Below are 17,566 nucleotides of genomic sequence, written 5' to 3' on the forward strand. Positions count from 1 at the left end.
CTCAAGTTCAACCTAGTTACTAATGGTACAAAAACTAATTCAGTTGGTTCTATTGCCAAAAATTACAGCCGGTATTAAAGTACCAAAAGAGCAACTAAAACTTATGAGATATTTGGTTAGGCCGAGCTTGTAGTGTGACGAATATCAGAAGTGCACCCACCCGAGCAGCATTAACAATCAAATCACAACAAGGCATAAAAAAATTAGAGATTTCCAGAATTCACGCTAGTTCCCCATCATGTAGAATGAAGAGAAAAAAACCAAACTACTACTCCACTTCAAAAGCACATCGTATCCTAGGGTTTATATCTGTGATCACATGGCTAAGTAGAGTACAATACCAATCACACTCCACAAACCCATCAAAAGCTAGTTTTCAGCAAACATGAGCACAGTCAGTCAAGTTGGCTAATCACAACTTTCATTTAGCTTTTGCAAATCTCTATCATGATATCATCACACAGGCCCTTAAATTATGCCCAGGTGAATATATGGTGTGTCTAGACTCTATGCTCACCTATACACACGCACAGTAATTAGATCAGTGCGTGATAATCCATGTTCTATATATTTTAGGGTCACGTCGAGATCTATAATTTAGGTTTGAAGAAGACTACTTACACCGTCTGTGCATTGGCATAACTACATAGAAGGTTACAAATTTCTTTCTACATTGTCACAACTAGCTGCTAATTGCTAACCATGTCGAGAACACTTTGTTCATAATGAAGGGAACCGATAAGAAAACTTATGTCACAAACAAGTTACCTTTAACCTAGAAGGGGTAGCAAAGCTATGAAGCAATCAACACTAGTGACTTCTAATAATCCTGCAAATTTTAAGAGATTAATCAGCTATCTTACCAGCCCAATCGTGAAACGTATCAAGTTCAACAGGCAAGTACAATGTAACATTAATCAGCTATCTTACCTGCCCAAACGCGAGAGCTCAGGTTCTGCAAGCAGCATATCTTGTAATGGTTTCGAAGACATTTCCTTTTCTCCAGAACTACATGAGCCAAAAGAAGATGTCACTGTTCGTGTCAGTCAGGCAAAGAAAAAGTCATGTAACAGTGAGTAGCTACTAATTTGCACTTCCTCCGTTAGTTACAAAGTCAAAGAAAAAAGAAAGACAATAAGTATGCACCTGAAAATGTAATCAAGTGACAAAAGCCTGTGGTGAATATTATAATCACTACCAATATAAGTTGCAACCAAGTTGCCAGCATCTGGGTGGGGCCAGCTCCTTGAAGTAGGAAACCGCAGTACAAATGTTCCAGGGTCTTGAAGGACCCCTGGACCTTGAAGTGAAGACTCTGCTTCTTCCTTTGTAATGAATCCTTCCATCCACTTAGGAGATGCAGAATTCCACATTGCATTTACCCAAACTCTAGATAATGTAAAAGCTACGGGGTATAGCCAACACCACATCTTCTCAAAGTTTTCTCGAGCCACAAACTCCTGGCATCCAGCAATTCTCCTCAGAGTCTCAAAGTCCTGGGAGATTAATAAAAATTCAACAAATTTTCATGTATGATGCCGAACCCAGGCTTTTTTTCCATCGTTGATTTCATTCATTAGCCACAGGCAACTGAGCTTTGAGAAAGACAATAGCGAAAGCTTCATGCAGAAATGCATAAATGGGAATTCACATAATCATGTATGCGTCGGAGTGGTGTTGAAGTGCGCGAGCAAGCAAGGAGTCCGAGAGAGAGAGAGAGAGAGAGAGACCTGCAGTGTCAGAGACCTGGTGCTGGAGCATGCAATCTTCATGAAACGGTGATTTATCTCAGCTACCACATTCTCCCAAATAACGTGGGGATTGTTTTGTGAGATCAGATCCCAAGCTTTTGTTCCCTCCTCTACCAATCTCTTCGCGAGAATTACTTGACGCCTGGAAAAATATACACTTCATATTCACGAGAGACAATGAAACAAATGGCACATATGGTGTAGAGTCCACTTGTCATTTTTAGGAGGTCCTCACGAGATACACAGAGAAAGGGATTAAAGCTAACTCCAATATCAATCTGGTTCCATCTTACGCCAAACTCGTACAGAATAATGCGACATAATCTGTTGCTTCTTTGTCACAATTAGAAAGAATCCATTGGAGAAACAATGCTACACATCGTACATTCATTTCCCATTTTTCCGAAATACACTAATCACTACATCTCCTCAGTGAGAAATGAAGCAGTAATAACCAACCTTGTGCATGGTACAAACACATAAAATGCAAGAATTCATGTCAGTTTGGCAATGAAAGAAACATCATCCATGGTAACAACAAAAGAATTTAATGTAGACATAGTAAACTAAGAAGTTTTTGTTATCCCAGAGAGAAATGTTTCCTTTCAAGGCTCCACAACTGTTTATCTGTTCTAACAACCGGTGAAAATGGGGTCCACAATGGTACATGGATTTTTTTTACTATGTGCCGACCATATGCCAAATAGATCACTTTTACTGCATAGTTTCATAGCTTACCCATGATGAGAACATCCCAAGTATAGGGAAACCTGCCGTGCAAAGTCCGCCAGTTCTTTTTCAGAAGCTGCTGTTGCAACTTCCTTGAGCAAAAGAGCCCTCTCATTTAAGCCTCCCAGGCAGTATTTGAAGATAGCCGTATCTGAAACTGGACTCCTATTGCTTGATGTGCTCTTAAAATTTGATTTTCTTGCTTCAATACTCTCTGAATCTGATGGGGAGTTATCTGTTTCTTCGTGGTTTTCTGGTCTCCGCCCTAAACTAGATCCGTATACGTTATAGTCCTAATTCACAACGGTAACAGGCTGAGAAAAAGGTGTCAAAGACTCCAGCTATAACAACAATAAAATCTCAAAAGTGAAATTAAAATCAAAGAGACCACCCCACCCCAGGTGTACAATCAATGCAACCGAAGAGAGAATTACAGCTTATACTATTGTATTAAAAAGCAAGCAGTTTTTTGATGAATATGAACTGTACACCCAAACTCCATGTCACCGAGCTCACAGAAGTATGGAACAGCCAAACAGTCCACCAGACAAAAATCAGCACAACAGAAAATATTGGCCAAAAGACGGTTACTCAAGAAATGGACAGCTGTGCCACTAGAAACAAGAATGAGCATGAGCCACAAACTTTTCAAGACTTAGGTTTCCATCTCATTGAGGTCATTTATGGCTTCTGATGGAAAAATTTGTTAGCCAATTACGTAAAAACAATTAACAAATAACAACCAACCACACTGAATTGAGAAACAAAAAACGTGTTGATTTGACTTGGGTTGGAAGGAAGCCCACAGTAGCTCGCAGTATATAAAATCAAGAACAGAAGGCAAAATAGAGAACTTTTGGGGTGCTCTTCATGTTTCTCAGCCCAATCCAAAAAAGTGAAAGAAAGTTGGAAGAAACTTTCTATGGAAAAATTCAATGTTCCAAGGAAATGTACATAACTCAGAGCATGAGATATGTAAGGCAAAATACTAGCATACATGAAATTCACTCCAAAATCTAAGTGAACATAGTAATACTACATAATAGATGATTGAGTTACCTGAGCATGTAAGCCAAGCATAACTCGTTTGAAATTATGTCATCACAGCAAATACAAAAGAGAATGCATACCAATGGTTGACACTAAACATACAGTTCATGTGCAGAAAAAGAGTTTGAAAGTCGTAAGATCAACTATATGTACTTTCTAATGATTATGGCAAAGAAGAAAAATCACAAAAAGGGATACCTCGTTAGCAGTCCACGCACGAGAGTTGCATTCGTCATCAGCTCGGTCCATGGTGAGATTAGCCTTGCGAGTTGCAAATGAATTTTCTTGTCCTAATTTCACCCGTTTTGATGATGGGCTAAATTTTGCTTCACGTACAATATTGTACAGAAGTTCTGAGGATCCCTCACCCAACCCACTTGAATTTGACCTTTTCCACTTTACAGAAGAAATCTGCGTGTTACGATTTCGCGAAATACAACGAATTGGACTAAAGAACGCCTCAAAGAAAGGATAACTCCCCATTTTTGGAATCTCAAACCTAATGCGGAAAAGCCTATTGTCACATTTAGATGAAAGCTGAAACAAGAAAAGAAAATCAAGTCACCAACAATTCTGGTAGACAAAGTTGGAATCTAGAAAACAAAATGGAATAGAATTCGGATATTAGTAGACAAAAAAGGTCCTTTTCATTGGTGGCTCCAATAATGGAACACCCATGATGTCTAAATTTAGTTGGCTATTTAACTGTTCATATTTTATATGTCTCCACTATTCAGATATCTTCAAACACCACAAATACGAATAAGTTCTACCTTCTCCCACAATCATATGGTATACTTCATCAAATTTCCTGAACAATAAATCACTAAAGATTAACCGTATTGACCTAGAACATCCATCTTCCCCAACAACAGAACCAACAGTCAATGACTGAATAAATAAGATCCCAAAGAAAGACCTAAATGATAATAGTTTGTAATGTAGAGAACTGCATTTTGAACATGTTCTGTAACAAGAAAAATGTGATGGATTCTAACAAGAAAAATGTGATGGATCAGTTTTTGTCTTTATATAAGAAACATAAACATTTAGAGAGAAAAAGAGAAAGAAGGAACCTTAGGTCGAAAGCCTTAAAGACTTCTTTCGGGTGAAATATGAAGATCACTGAAAAGACTGGCGCAACTCAACTCACGTACAGAATAATAAGTTAATCATTAAATGAGTAAATAAAGAAAACAGATTTATGATATTAGCTAGAAAACTCCAGCAACATAATCATATTGTGCTCCACTAATGATCTTCCTCTTAAAAGGATGTTATTGTTACATTTCGAAATGCAACAACACACACCAACAATATCAACCAAATTAACCAACCTATACATGCACACTACTCCCTCCGTCCCATTTTTTTAGTCCACCTTTCCATTTTTGGGATGTCCTAAAACACATGTCAACTTTATAAAGTCAAAGATAAATTCTTTGAAGTTTTCCAAAAAAATCCTCCACAAAGGAGTATGAATAGTTTAAAGATTTGAAATAGAAGTACAATTTTACTAAAAACTACCTTTTTGATGTGACTTGAAGTGCATTAAATGTGTGTTCCCTTAAAAAGTAGGAACTCCCCAAAGGGACCAAAATTATCTTAAATTGGACCGCAACAAGGGGACAATTATTCTATTCTTGTTCAAAATACAATTACATCCACTAAAGAAGAAAATGAATGAAAGAAAAAAAAACTAACGCAATTCAGATTTAGAGGTTAAAAATGAAATAAGGTGAAATTACACGGAGACCCCCCCTCATCTATACCTGTTTCCCACGGACACCATCTAACGTTTAAAAGTGCACAAACAGACCCCCTCATCTACTTGAAATGGAAAAATTGCTAACTCTGTTAACAGAATGACAGAAATGACGATTCTACCCCTAAAAAACTCTCTCTCTCTCTCTCTCTCTCTCTCTCTCTCTCTCTCTCTCTCTCTCTCTCTCTCTCTCTCTCATATTGCTAAAGTTTGAACCCAATTTTGTGCTCTCTCTCTCTTAAAACTCCTCTGTTCTTCATGATCAGGAGCTGTTAACCTAGCTTTAGCCAATTGAAAGCACCCATGGACAAATCGAAGATTAAGATAGGTATTGTGGTTTGCCAGATGAGGGTGAGAAAGAGCCAGAGAGAGGATGGGGACAAGGAGAAGAGGGGGTAGAAGGTTATGTCTGTATGTAACTAACAAAGGGTATTTTCGTCCAAATGACAACATTTGTCTTAGATATCCAACATTATTTAACGGACATTAAACAGATGGGGGGGGGGGGGGGGGGGGTTTGGTCAATATGGGCAACTTTAAACGTTAGGGGGTGTCTATGGGAAACAGGTATAGATGAGGGGGTCTCTACGTAATTTCACCATGAAATAAGTTCAATCAGATTAAAAATGGTCAACAGCTATAACACACACAAAAAAAAAAAAAAGTGCTGCAGGTTTTAATGGTAAAATGTCACACCTCCATGCACAAGGCTTGAAATGAGACAGTTGAAGCTACACAAATGCATAGCTTAAAGATATAGCATTACCGTCAAATATGTTGCATTTCTAATACAAGAAAAGGCTCCAAAGAGTTGTCAAGTGAAGAACAACTTTGCAGTCATTGTTGTTTAATACGTGTAACCTTGGAAGTAAATAACACTTTATACTTAAAGGGTGCCATTCAACAATGGTTACATCGAAATCACCGCCAACTCACAGATTAGTGAATTTTGGATGGATAAATTTGCAAACCCATCAAGTCGGATTCACGAAACAGTGATGGATTCACTTTTAACCAACTAAAAGTCTCCATGTGTATAACTTATGCAAAATAAGACACACTGACGCATTACCCCTGCATGCCCTACCAAGTGAATTGGTAGCAAACTGCTGGTGCAAAGGGTTGAATACTAGGCTTAAGGGAGGGCATCTTACTCGCACGCTAGCATCTTCATCTATTACCAGTCGCTCCAAATATTTTCACCGCGTTTCTTTCAAATGTCAATTGTTTATTCCATATGGATATTTTTTAAAAATAGGGCCTTCTTGTTAAGATACCAATTGTCTCAAAAGCTCAAGCTATTAAGAAATAATCCCAGCGTTGTATATCAAGTTAATCAACACCCTCCCTCACGTGCAACTTTGTCTTGCATGTGGAGATGCAAATATTAAGATCTAAGGAGAATATGAAAGGAAAGCAGAACACAAACAAGAAACAACTGCAACTGGAGAGCCCAAATGATCTCCCAACTTGAGCTCCAATACCATGTTAAGTTACCAACTGTCCCAAAAGCTTAAGCTGTTAGGAAATGGGTCCGACATTGCACATCAAGCTATTCAATAGCTCTTGAAAGGATTTTATGCTCTCGCGTTCCCGCTCCCACTAATGCTTGGTGTGGCCTTGGTTGTATCCCTAACTTTTTGTGATGTACAAGTCACTTGCCCGTATGTCAATAACACAACAAATGCATATCTTCATGAATTTAGTAGAAAGAGATGCAGAAGAAGTGTTTCATATTCGTATTAGCACCTGGGCTATCTTGAGCTTAAAGGAAGCACGTCCATTTGTTAGTTTACTTGGTCTATCACAACAAGCAAACTCAATTCCATCATAGCTTGTTAGAAGAGGAGCTTCTGCATCATCTGGCTTCTCGACAGGTAATCCGTTGTCAGCATACAAAAGTGAGGCAACAACCTAACATGACAAGTACAGGTACAAATAAGTATGGTACTTACACTGGTGAACATAGTACCACTAATCTCATATATGCCGACGACGCATACCTCCATTTCCTTGTTTGTGGGCTCACCAAATGCATCTCGTAAAGTGACATCCAAGGAAAAATTCCTGCGACAAGATGCCTGTATTCCAATCAAATATAGAAAATAAAACGCATAAGAACACATCGCTTTTAGTACCATTAACTTGAAAAAAGAAAGTAACATGAAAAATATTAGGTAGTTGGCATTGAATGTGTCCTCTCCATAGGCAAAAAGAACATAATTCCTAAGCGTTGGAGGAGAAACTCAGCTCTCCAAACTCAACGCTTTTACAAAAGAGAGAAACTTAGATGTTCCCCAGCTCTAACAACAAACGTTCCAGTTAGCACTTTTCGCCGTCCCAAAAAGATTGTCCCGCTTTAAAACTAAATGGGTAATAAATAATGAATTTTCTGTTTTACCCTTCTATTTTAAAATTAGTACTACTAAAAAAGTAAGAAGAGTTAATGATTGAAGGATAAAATGAAAAAAACAAAGTTCCAAAAGTGCAATGTGTTCCTTTGTTTAGTTTGAATCCCCAAAAGGGACTAAAAAATGGGGACGGAGTGAGTACAAATTACCACAACCAACAAACAAAATAATCTAGTCCTTGATGCCCGGAATCTGCTATAGAAAAGCTCTTGGTGTAGCTAAGTTAGACTGATATTGATATATATTACTATTAAATTGCTTTAACACATACTTTTTTGTGTCTGTAATATCTAGAGCTTCAACAAAACTTTTTCCCCTTCATACACTCGGAGAGTGAAACGGGATTCATGTATCCATTCCAAAATAGCTGGAAGTATGAAGTGCTAAGTTGTCCTATAATGAAAGAGCATATATAAATATCCATTGACGCAAGTGAATGAACCAATAGAGGGCATAACAAAATCAAGTTTTACAGTCCTAAATTTCTATTTTGTCACTTGTATGATACTTTCAACCTTGACAAGAGCTTATCAAATGCCAACTATTAGCAAAGACCTTCCACCTAATAAGGGAAGGCGGGAGGGAAGTGAAACTTAGCAAGCTATTAGCTATATAAGGGCGAATACTACCTAAGGCGCTTGCAAAGAAAGCTCTTTGAGCTATCCATGTATGTTCATATCTTTTTCTATTCTACTTCGAAGGGGTCTTCCAATCTTACAACTTCCATTCCAATTTGATACATGATGCAGGGACATGAGATATCAGTTCCAATTTAGAATTGGTAACCACTGTGTCGGCTTTCTATTTTTTCAAAAATTGTCCATCAATGGGCCTCTATGCAAACAAGTTCATCACGACCCACCAAAATAACTATTTTTATCATTTTCTGTAGGGGAGAGGGGGATGGGGTCCAGCTAGACACTTAACAATGATGAATTATTTTCTATGGAGATGTTTCTTTTAAGTTTTAACTTATGACTATGAGAGAACCTCCTCCATTCAGTTATTGTTCTTACGACAAATTGCCAATGCATCGCGTGTTTCCAACCTCTAGTAAAATGTCAAAGGACAACGCTTGCATTTCATATCGTTAGAAGGTAGGCCAAAATTAAAACAAAGGGGAAAAAATGATAACTATTGATGGCCTACAAAGGGAAAAATGTAATCCAACCTTTCCACCAACAATACTCCAAACTCCATCATCGTCTTCTTCAATATCAGAGGCACCTGAACCATCAACAGATAATTGCAAAGGTGGATTCTGGCATCACCAAAAAAAAATAAGCACAAATAACCAACTACATGAAATTAAAGGGACACAAGCAACCATAGCAAGCTAGAAATTCGCAACACATATACACCTTTACAAAGTGAGCTTTGATAGATGATGTTTTAGGCAGGAGTTCAAAACGGCGGACATAACCCTCGAACCTATTATCATCTCCATCCGTTCCGACCAAAGATATACTTCTTAGACCATTTAAATTGGAGTCATTGACCGCTGAAGAACTCAAAGGCATCTCTCCCGCAATCTCCCCATTAATGTGAAGCCGCACAAGATGAGTAGCAACCTAAGATGACCACATTAACAAGAAGTATTCAATAAACAGACGAGGTCTGACAGAAAAGACCAGAATGAGCGAGTCAAAGAAGTCAATCAGAACCTTGACCAAATCAAATGTCGTCTGAACTTCAAGTAGAAGTGGTTTGACTCGTATTCATAGCCCCTCTTTCTCCCAACAAGTGTCTTATATGCATTTTTATTTCACTTACTATATGTGTATAACTGTAAAAATATAAGAACTTGCAAAGAATATCATTTCTAAGTTGTTCATATCTAGTTTCTCCACATCATATAAGATGCTTGCTCATTTTCCATCACCTCGTAAACTATTCTAACCCCTATATTGGCCATTCTCGCATACAGCCCAAGGACCGAGATCCTTCAACCATGACTTCATGTTAGACCAATATCTGTCACTAATTCATAGATTGGTCTGTTCTATAAACCTTTGTTCTTTAACCACAGCGCTCATTAAAACTTATACTAGAGGATGTCAAAAAAAAAAAAAAACAGAAAAGTCAGTCCCACCCTTTGATTATCATTTATTTTAGTGTTATCAGAAAATGCTTTACAATTACATCTTTTACCTTGATTGTTCCATAACTTCCATGTTCTTGGAAGAGAGAAATCTGTCATTAGTTCATAGATCGGTGCGTTCTATCAAACCTTTGTTCTTTAACCACAGCGCTCATCAAAACTTATGGTAGTTATTCATGCAAAACCGGACACAAGGATGTCGAATTTAAAAATATATATATATATCAGTCCCACTATGTGATAAACCTAGATTTGGTGTTATATGCTACTAATTTCATCTGATAATTGAAAACATGAAAGCAACTCCAATCTCTCTCTCTCTCTCTCTCTCTCTCTCTCTCTCTCTCTCTCTCTCTCTCTCTCTCTCTCTATATATATATATATATATATATATATATATATATATATATATATATATATATATAGAGAGAGAGAGAGAGAGAGATACACACACACACACACACATACATAAATACATATCAGATTGTAATAGTTGGAATTTTAGAATATTCATAAGATACCTCACATCCAACATGAACCCATTTGTCAAATGAGAAAGCAATCTTAGCAGATGCATGAGGAACTTCCACCCCTAAAGTAGGATTGGGAGGACTGGGAGCTTCTTTATGCAGGAAAAGCAGTGGAAAAAGCATCATTTTATTCTCCTCATCCAACACAAGGAAAGGAACACTGCATGCGATCTCCGAGTGCATCTGCATACAAAAGTTGAGCGAAGTGAACCACCCTTCCACCAATAGCAACAGAACACAAGTATAAGATCAAATTGAAATGTTGATTTACAGGGCATTTTAATGGGAATATCATGTTTACTATAAAAAGTTATACTACTGGCATTGGATGTATCATATGAAATGCGATAGGAAGCAATTCACTAATTTGCAATTTGAATTGACTGCTCACGGAAATTGCTCAATAACAGCCTTCAAAACCGATTCCTTTCTTAGACAACTCTCTTCAGTTTTTACACACCTGCTACTAGAAAAATTATTTGTTGTTGTTGTTGTTATTTTTGTTGGGGACTACATGGGTTCTCTTATTGTTGTTATTGTTGTTGTTGCTACTAGAAAATTTATTTCCACTCACACCCTTCTGTACAGTTCACAAATTGATACATATTTATGATGAGCAAATTGTAAATCACAACTTACTATGTGACAATTGAAACCTAAATTTCCTACCAGTTTCATGTCAGTCAAATTCTACAGGAAACCTCACCTTTTCCAAGTTTCCCTCCCCTTTTGTCAACAACCACTATAGAGTCCCTTTCATGTCACAAGGAACTTTAAGAAAATCAAAGGGGATCAACCAGCTAAAGAAATACTTTTGATGAGTATACCAGCTAGAATGAAAAATAGCATTGATTTGCTTGTATAGTCGCCCAGTATCCATCTGACTTTCTTATCAGTCTCTTGAACTTTTGACCTATTTTGAGATATAACCACGAAAGTTACACTATTTTTACTGGAAAAAAAATAATTTATTAACTCAAAAATATATAGTGAAACTAGTTAAAGGGAATGAAAAAACAGGAACATCTAAGAAGAAGGTATATCTCAACTAGGTTGTCACATACTCCTTAACCAATCACATGTCGTGCTTTGAACCGAAAGGGGGCAAAATTGGCAAACTGCAAATGCATAACAAACACCCCATACAAAAAAAATACAACAAAAACCCTTCAAGAGAGGCAAACAAGTGCATCATCAACCCAGTAGTGTTCTCTGCTTTTCCTTCCTCTTCAAGTTGCGGACCCTCTCAATGCAGCGCGTGAAGTCTCAAACTGAATACTCAGTAATTCCTTTTGCTGCTATGACCCAAGACGCTACCCTAGCGCTCACCAATTCAATTGACTCTGTCCAAAACACCTTCTTGCACTTTAAAAAAGAAAAAGACTATTTCTAGACTCCATATGCTCCACATAATTCGCAAAGAAAAGGGATTCCCAAATGGCCTTCTTGACTTTTTCTAAATCCGAAGCAAACAATCATTGATATGCTAGAACTATAACAGAAGCATGGGTGGAGCTACCTGGAGGGGGGTAGCGGCACGGGCCACCCCCACTTCCTCTCATTTACCAAGATGCTGAAATAAGGAGAAAGACTTGGGGGTAATGAGGCTTGTCATTTTGTCAAGTTTGGTTTTTTAAACTAATCGGTGGTTTACAAATTACAGAAGTGGTGATCTGGAATGCAAAAACTAGTTTTGGGACGATCATCTGGATGGATGCCCAGCTGCCAAAAACCTGCTTTTAGGTCAAACTTTGAGAAAATTTGAGCTTTAGGCAAGTTTGCAAAAAGAACACTTCTCCGAGGAAGAGGGAATTTGTTATCCTACAAAAAATGATTAAGAGGCTGGTAGTTGATAACCAGGCGAAGCTTTCCTCTTATATGCTCTGTCCTTTTGTTCACATAAAATGCTTCACATGCCCACTGAGAGGTTGTGGGCTCAATCAAACCTTCTGACTGTGACAAAGTATATTGTTCTTTATAACGGCTCATAGTATTGTCCATAATTATCAGATCACACAAGTATAATCTGATTTGTTAGAGGTGATTCTGTTGCTCACTCTCTTTGGCAACTAGCTTTTAACTTACTGTAGTACTTGTTTCTGTATAATTGCCAAGGGAGAAAGAGGGATGCCCTTGTATCCCCTCTAAACGTGTTAATTTCTTTGATGTGGCGCACCGTTCATGTTAAGGGAGAAAGCATGTTAAGGGAGAAAGCGAGATACAGGGGCCCCTATTGTTTATAGAGTAATGGTTATTTGATCATCCAGCAGTGCTTTGGAATATTGGGTATTGATTACTGGAAATTAATTAGGTCCTTGAACCCGATTCATCATTTCCAACTTCTAATGTTTTGATAATTCAATTTCAGCGTCAATTATGTAGACTTTGTTTTGAGTATTATCGATGGTTTACCTCGCAGCATGTATTTTTGGAGGGTATTACATATATAGATTCCCCCCTCGCCCCCGCCCCATACACACACACACTTCAAATCCTAGCTCCGCCAACGACACACCCAATATGAACCCCACCACCTTAAACAAGCTGCCCAAACGGCCCAAGAATGATCACACCACAGCAATACATGACCAACTGATATGAGACTTGCCAGAATGGACAGAGTATAGAAGCCACCCGTTGGAAGAACATTCCAATTTCGCTATTGCAATCTTTTTTTGAAGACTAGCCAGCAAAAACATTCAGTTTTTGGTGGTATAAATTCCAAAACAAAAATCCAAAGCCCTAAAACGGCAATAAACTATAAATCTAGAAGAAATTCATGGACCAAGTAAAGTTAACAAGGTAAAGTCTTTCACATTTATAAACCTAATGTATATGGAGAGAGAGAGAGAGAGAGAGAGAGAGAGAGAGAGAGAGAGAGAGACCTGACGAATGATTGTTGATGGAAAAGGAGTGGAGTCGGGGAGGTAAAGCCAGAAACAGAGAGAGAAAGTGGCGTCGTCGTTTTGGCCGTTGATTTCAAATCGAAGGTCCTTCAAACTCGAGTAATCGTGCTCCGATGCTACATTATCAGTCGCCATATTTGTAGCCCTTTCCGATCAAAACCCCCTAAAAATAATAAACCCTCGTCAACTCTTTCCCTCCCGACAACCGATAGACCTTGACGGAGAGGGTTTCTATCACTCCACTCTCTCTCTCTCTCTCTCTCTCTAGAGGCGTAAAGACGGTGTCAAGTTTGGTGACGGCGGTGCAGTAACGGTTGGTGATGTCCTGGCAGTTTTGTTCAGGCTATTCCTTTTTGATGTTGGTGCTGGGATCCTATGCATTGCTTCAACCAAGAAACCCCTAGGTTGCCCAATGGGATATTGTCACGTCAACGGATTGAACGGGTTTTGGTTAATATTCCCGCAAGAAAAAGAAGGGGTCATATCTCATATGTCAACTGCGTTTGGTTAATTTGGAAGTTGGGGGGATGAAGGTTTAGTCACGTAATCTTTCAAATAACATTCGCTCTCGTTTTTAATTATCATTCTTTGTTTGTTTTTAATTCTCGGACTTTCGAATCTTAGGCCCCATTTGTTAACCCTCTTCAGCCTTGAAATTAGACTAACAATCTTAATGACTTCCTAATCCCTTGTTTGGTAACCCAAAACTACTTCGTACTATGAATCCCATGGGATTAGCAAGACCCCAAATTGGGGATATTAGTAATACCTCTTGAGATTTGGTATTCATAGTCCAATCGCAACCCTCTTCTCATTATCAATTTCTTCTATCAATTCAATCCCAGCATCTAATCTCATCTTAAACAAACATAATATTAATAATCTCATTATTGAATCTCATCCCCAACAAGCATACTCATTATCAATCACTTCTCATTAATAATCTCAATCATAATCTCATCTCCTTACGAATTCTATCCATCTATCACTGCTATCAAACGGAGCCTTAATTCTTTATGAGGTTTTTGAAAAGTGTTCTCACACTCGCGCTCCCACACCTTCCCACATCGCATAATGTGAATTAGGAATGGAGGGAGGAAACGCAATCCATGAATCCAAAGACAGCCCGAGGGTGCGAGGGGCTGGACATCGTAATGCACTTGAATTGTGGTTACACAATTGTGAGAGAAAAGGCTAGTGTATATTAATTTCTTTGAGAGATATATGAAGGTTTATGTACTCGATTTGTGCATGTCATTCTAGCGCAAGAGCCATGCTAATCTTCTCTGTATCATTCTAATTTTATCAAATGTCCTCGAAGGGACACTTTTATGGGTTAAATGGGCACACATGCATGTCTATATCCTTAAAAGGTCAGAGCCTACGAGGGATTCCAATTCCTAATGAAACTTCTTGAGTAGTAAGGAAACTTTTGAAGCTGAGACATATTTGTAAGGAGTGTATGAAATATGTTATTGGTAATGGCAGGGACACCTTCTTATGGACTAATCAACTGGCATCCAGTTTGGGCTCTATTCCAAACATTTGGTGATTATGTGGTGGTTCATAGAGGACGGGCTCTCAAGGTTGAAGTATTTTCTGTTATTGATAATGGTCTCTGGAAACGGCCTAGGTAGCACAACAAGATCATTATAGACACTATTAGGCAAACTCCAGCTGACTTTCTCCCTAATCCATTTATTCCTCATAGGGTCATATGGACTTTAACCTCACATGGTAAGTTTTCAACCACATCAGCTTGGGAAGCCTTTAGGCATCGGAATTCTTTCCAACCTTGGCATACACTTGTGTGGTTTAACTAGGGTGTGCCTAGATGGAGTTTCATTGTTTGGTTGGTTGTCTTGGGAAGGTTGTCAAAAAAGGACAAGAGTGAGTTGGGGTATGGTGGTGCCCCCTCTTTGTTCTCTCTGCTTGACTGATATAGAATTTCATAGCCATCTTTTCTTTGAATGTCAGCTCTCTAAGATGAGTTGGAGTCAAATTTTGGCTAGAAAAGGGATTACAAGGGCAGTTCTACCTTTGGCCCAGGAATTGGAATGAGCAGTCCAATATAGAAAAACTTGCATGATTCTTTGTATAAACTGTCTTTGACAGCCTTCATTTATGTTCTTTGGGGGAATGAAGCTTGAGGATATTCCAAGGCAAATCTAGAGGTGTTGATGGGATTGTGGGTGAGGTCTTCAACTCTGTGAGTGCTAAGATCAGCTGTTGGTCATCTGTCAAATTCTCCATTCAAAGCAGAAGGCTTTGTGATGATTGGCTTCTAGATCTTAGGATTTTTTCTATAAACAATTGTTCATAATTTTTTTGTGAGTTTTTTATTGGTTGTTTCTTGGACTTTTTGATGTATAGATGGCTAGGGGATGCCCCTATTGATTCCTTGTAGCGTCTTGCACGTTTTTTGTTGTATAAAATTTCTCTTACCGAAAATAATAATAATTACTCGAATGGTTTGCATGGCTCCCAAGTAGTAGACACATTACCAACCTCCGAACCTCATTATCCATGTGTTTCATTTTTCATTTTATTATGTAGTTTCTGCAATGCATAATTATGCAGTTGAATCTTAATTGTAAGTTATTCAGTTGTATAGTTCATGTGCAGTGGCGGAGCTAGAATTTTGAATCTGGGGGGCCAGCTTAATAGACACATATTTTTTATTGAAATATATACTTATTATATCATAAAGTTTTTATTTTTCAATACATTACATTACATTTATACATTGAAATGATTCTAACCTAATGGAGTTAAAGTATATCAATCATTTTGTTTTTTCTTAGGCTACTTCAACTATCATGTGCTTATGTTTTAATTATGAAAGAAATTAAAAAATAAGAATGTAAAATAACTTATTTTTATCAAATCAAATCAAAATTATTAAAATTATAAATAATTATACACGAATAATTATCAATAATATTCAAATTCATGTATATACAGAATAAAAAATTTAAAATTTGAACGTCCAGAGAGCCGAAACCAGGCGCCTCCTGAAATCCAACATAGCCCGCCTCCTGAAATCCAACATAGCTTTGCCCTTTGCTCATGTGGGTGACATTTATTTCTCTATCCTCACGTGGCCACTGTCTTGTCACCCTTTGAGGGTATGTCCTCATGAGTCGTTTTTCTTGCTAGTTGGCCTCTTTTTGGATGGGGAGTGACATGATTCTCAAGGATGTGGCTGCATGCCAATATAGTTAGGATGTTTTTTCTTGTTGCGATGCCATTTTGCTCATCTTCTGTTTAATCCTTGTACTTATTTCAAAGATTACTGAGATCTTGTTTTTGCTATTCAAAAATAAAAATAAAAATACTATTACTAATATCCGAATAATTTCAAGGATTGAACGTGTTGTTTCTGCGAGCTTTTAGCCATTGCATCACGCGAAAAGTTTCAGGAGTGAGAAGAATATTTTTACGTAATTTGATACACTTAAGATTAGGCCTAAACAGAAAGTTTAAGAGATGTTAATTAAGATTCTAGTGATTCGATGGCGAATTAAAGTACGCTAAACTGCCGGTACAAAAATAAAATAAAATAAAAAATTCAACAAGCTGCCAATTCTCATTTTGCCCTTATTGCAACAACACTGTCACAACATAAAATAAACGAACACATTTTATTTTCGGAAAATATCAATTTCTTTTAAACATGATATCGTACATGTAAATGAAGATCCGTACATTCGAAGAGCAAATGCGACAAGACGTAGGAATGATATTTTCAATCTCCGCGGCGTCGTCGTTGTTCTGCAATTTCTCGGTCTCTAGTTAGGTTCCGAATGATGTCCCATATTCCGAAATCATTTTTCACAATCCTGAGTTTGCGGTTTAGCATCCTCAAGCCATCCTAAGAGCATCACGAAATGTTGTAAAATCGAAAATGTAGTTATCTTATTCCGATTCGACTTCCTCGAAAAGTGGATTATCGCTAGAATTTGATTTAATTGTGAATCACCATGGGAGCAATAATCATCCCCTTTTATGAGATTTCACTGGATATGTCGGAATATTCTTCATCATTCTCTCCTAGCTTTCCAGACACTGAAAACGCGTTCAACGCAACTTCGCAGCTTGTTAGAATTTTTTCATTTCATCTTTCTCTCCTCTCTGCAACCGGGATTCTTCTACTGATGACTTTTTGTATGATTGATTCTCGACCTCAAAACCAAACCAAACCGTACGTTATCTTTTTCACACGGTTTCCTTCTTTTGCTTTTCGTTAGGTCACTTTTAGGAATTTTGTGATCCAATCCAGCCGCCATCGGATCGCCCGCCTCGCAACCCACTGAAATCTGC

At 37.9% G+C, this 17,566-nt stretch overlaps 1 protein-coding gene and 1 non-coding gene across 4 annotated transcripts; both read right to left on the reverse strand.

Annotated features, from left to right (window-relative positions):
* Positions 1 to 404: 404 nt before the first annotated feature.
* LOC131331461 (SH2 domain-containing protein A-like) lies at positions 405 to 13,636 on the reverse strand. 3 transcript variants are annotated; one of them, XM_058365408.1, is made up of 12 exons: positions 13,223 to 13,636; positions 10,329 to 10,520; positions 9,068 to 9,277; positions 8,878 to 8,967; positions 7,299 to 7,376; positions 7,045 to 7,209; positions 3,729 to 4,067; positions 2,490 to 2,773; positions 1,731 to 1,893; positions 1,199 to 1,496; positions 931 to 1,008; positions 405 to 829 (listed from the first exon to the last, which is right to left on the reverse strand). In XM_058365408.1, the coding sequence occupies exons 1-12, from the start codon at positions 13,376 to 13,378 to the stop codon at positions 771 to 773; spliced, it is 2,112 nt and encodes a 703-aa protein (XP_058221391.1). In that variant the 5' UTR covers positions 13,379 to 13,636; the 3' UTR covers positions 405 to 770. The 3 variants fall into 3 exon arrangements, with proteins under 3 accessions (XP_058221391.1, XP_058221390.1, XP_058221392.1); XM_058365407.1 differs by having other exon boundaries at positions 1,147 to 1,496; positions 13,223 to 13,632; XM_058365409.1 differs by lacking the exon at positions 13,223 to 13,636 and adding an exon at positions 11,165 to 11,236 and having other exon boundaries at positions 1,147 to 1,496.
* Positions 13,637 to 14,465: 829 nt separating this feature from the next.
* On the reverse strand, positions 14,466 to 14,568 carry LOC131331682 (U6 spliceosomal RNA). Its single transcript, XR_009201483.1, has one exon. It is a non-coding gene; the product is annotated as a U6 spliceosomal RNA (small nuclear RNA).
* Between the last annotated feature and the right edge of the window lie 2,998 nt (positions 14,569 to 17,566).

Source organism: Rhododendron vialii, chromosome 6a (assembly GCF_030253575.1).
Source record: "Rhododendron vialii isolate Sample 1 chromosome 6a, ASM3025357v1".
Taxonomy (NCBI): Eukaryota; Viridiplantae; Streptophyta; class Magnoliopsida; order Ericales; family Ericaceae; genus Rhododendron; species Rhododendron vialii.

Bases quoted from the DNA above. Each gene is read 5' to 3' on its own strand.
- LOC131331461 (XM_058365407.1), bottom strand. From the start codon at position 13,378: ATGGCGACTGATAATGTAGCATCGGAGCACGATTACTCGAGTTTGAAG. The intron at 7,377-8,877 runs GTTGGATTACAT...ATTGGAATACAG, and splicing joins GGAGTATTGTTGGTGGAAAG to GCATCTTGTCGCAGGAATTT. The intron at 1,894-2,489 runs GTAAGCTATGAA...ATATTTTTCCAG, and splicing joins TTGGGATGTTCTCATCATGG to GCGTCAAGTAATTCTCGCGA.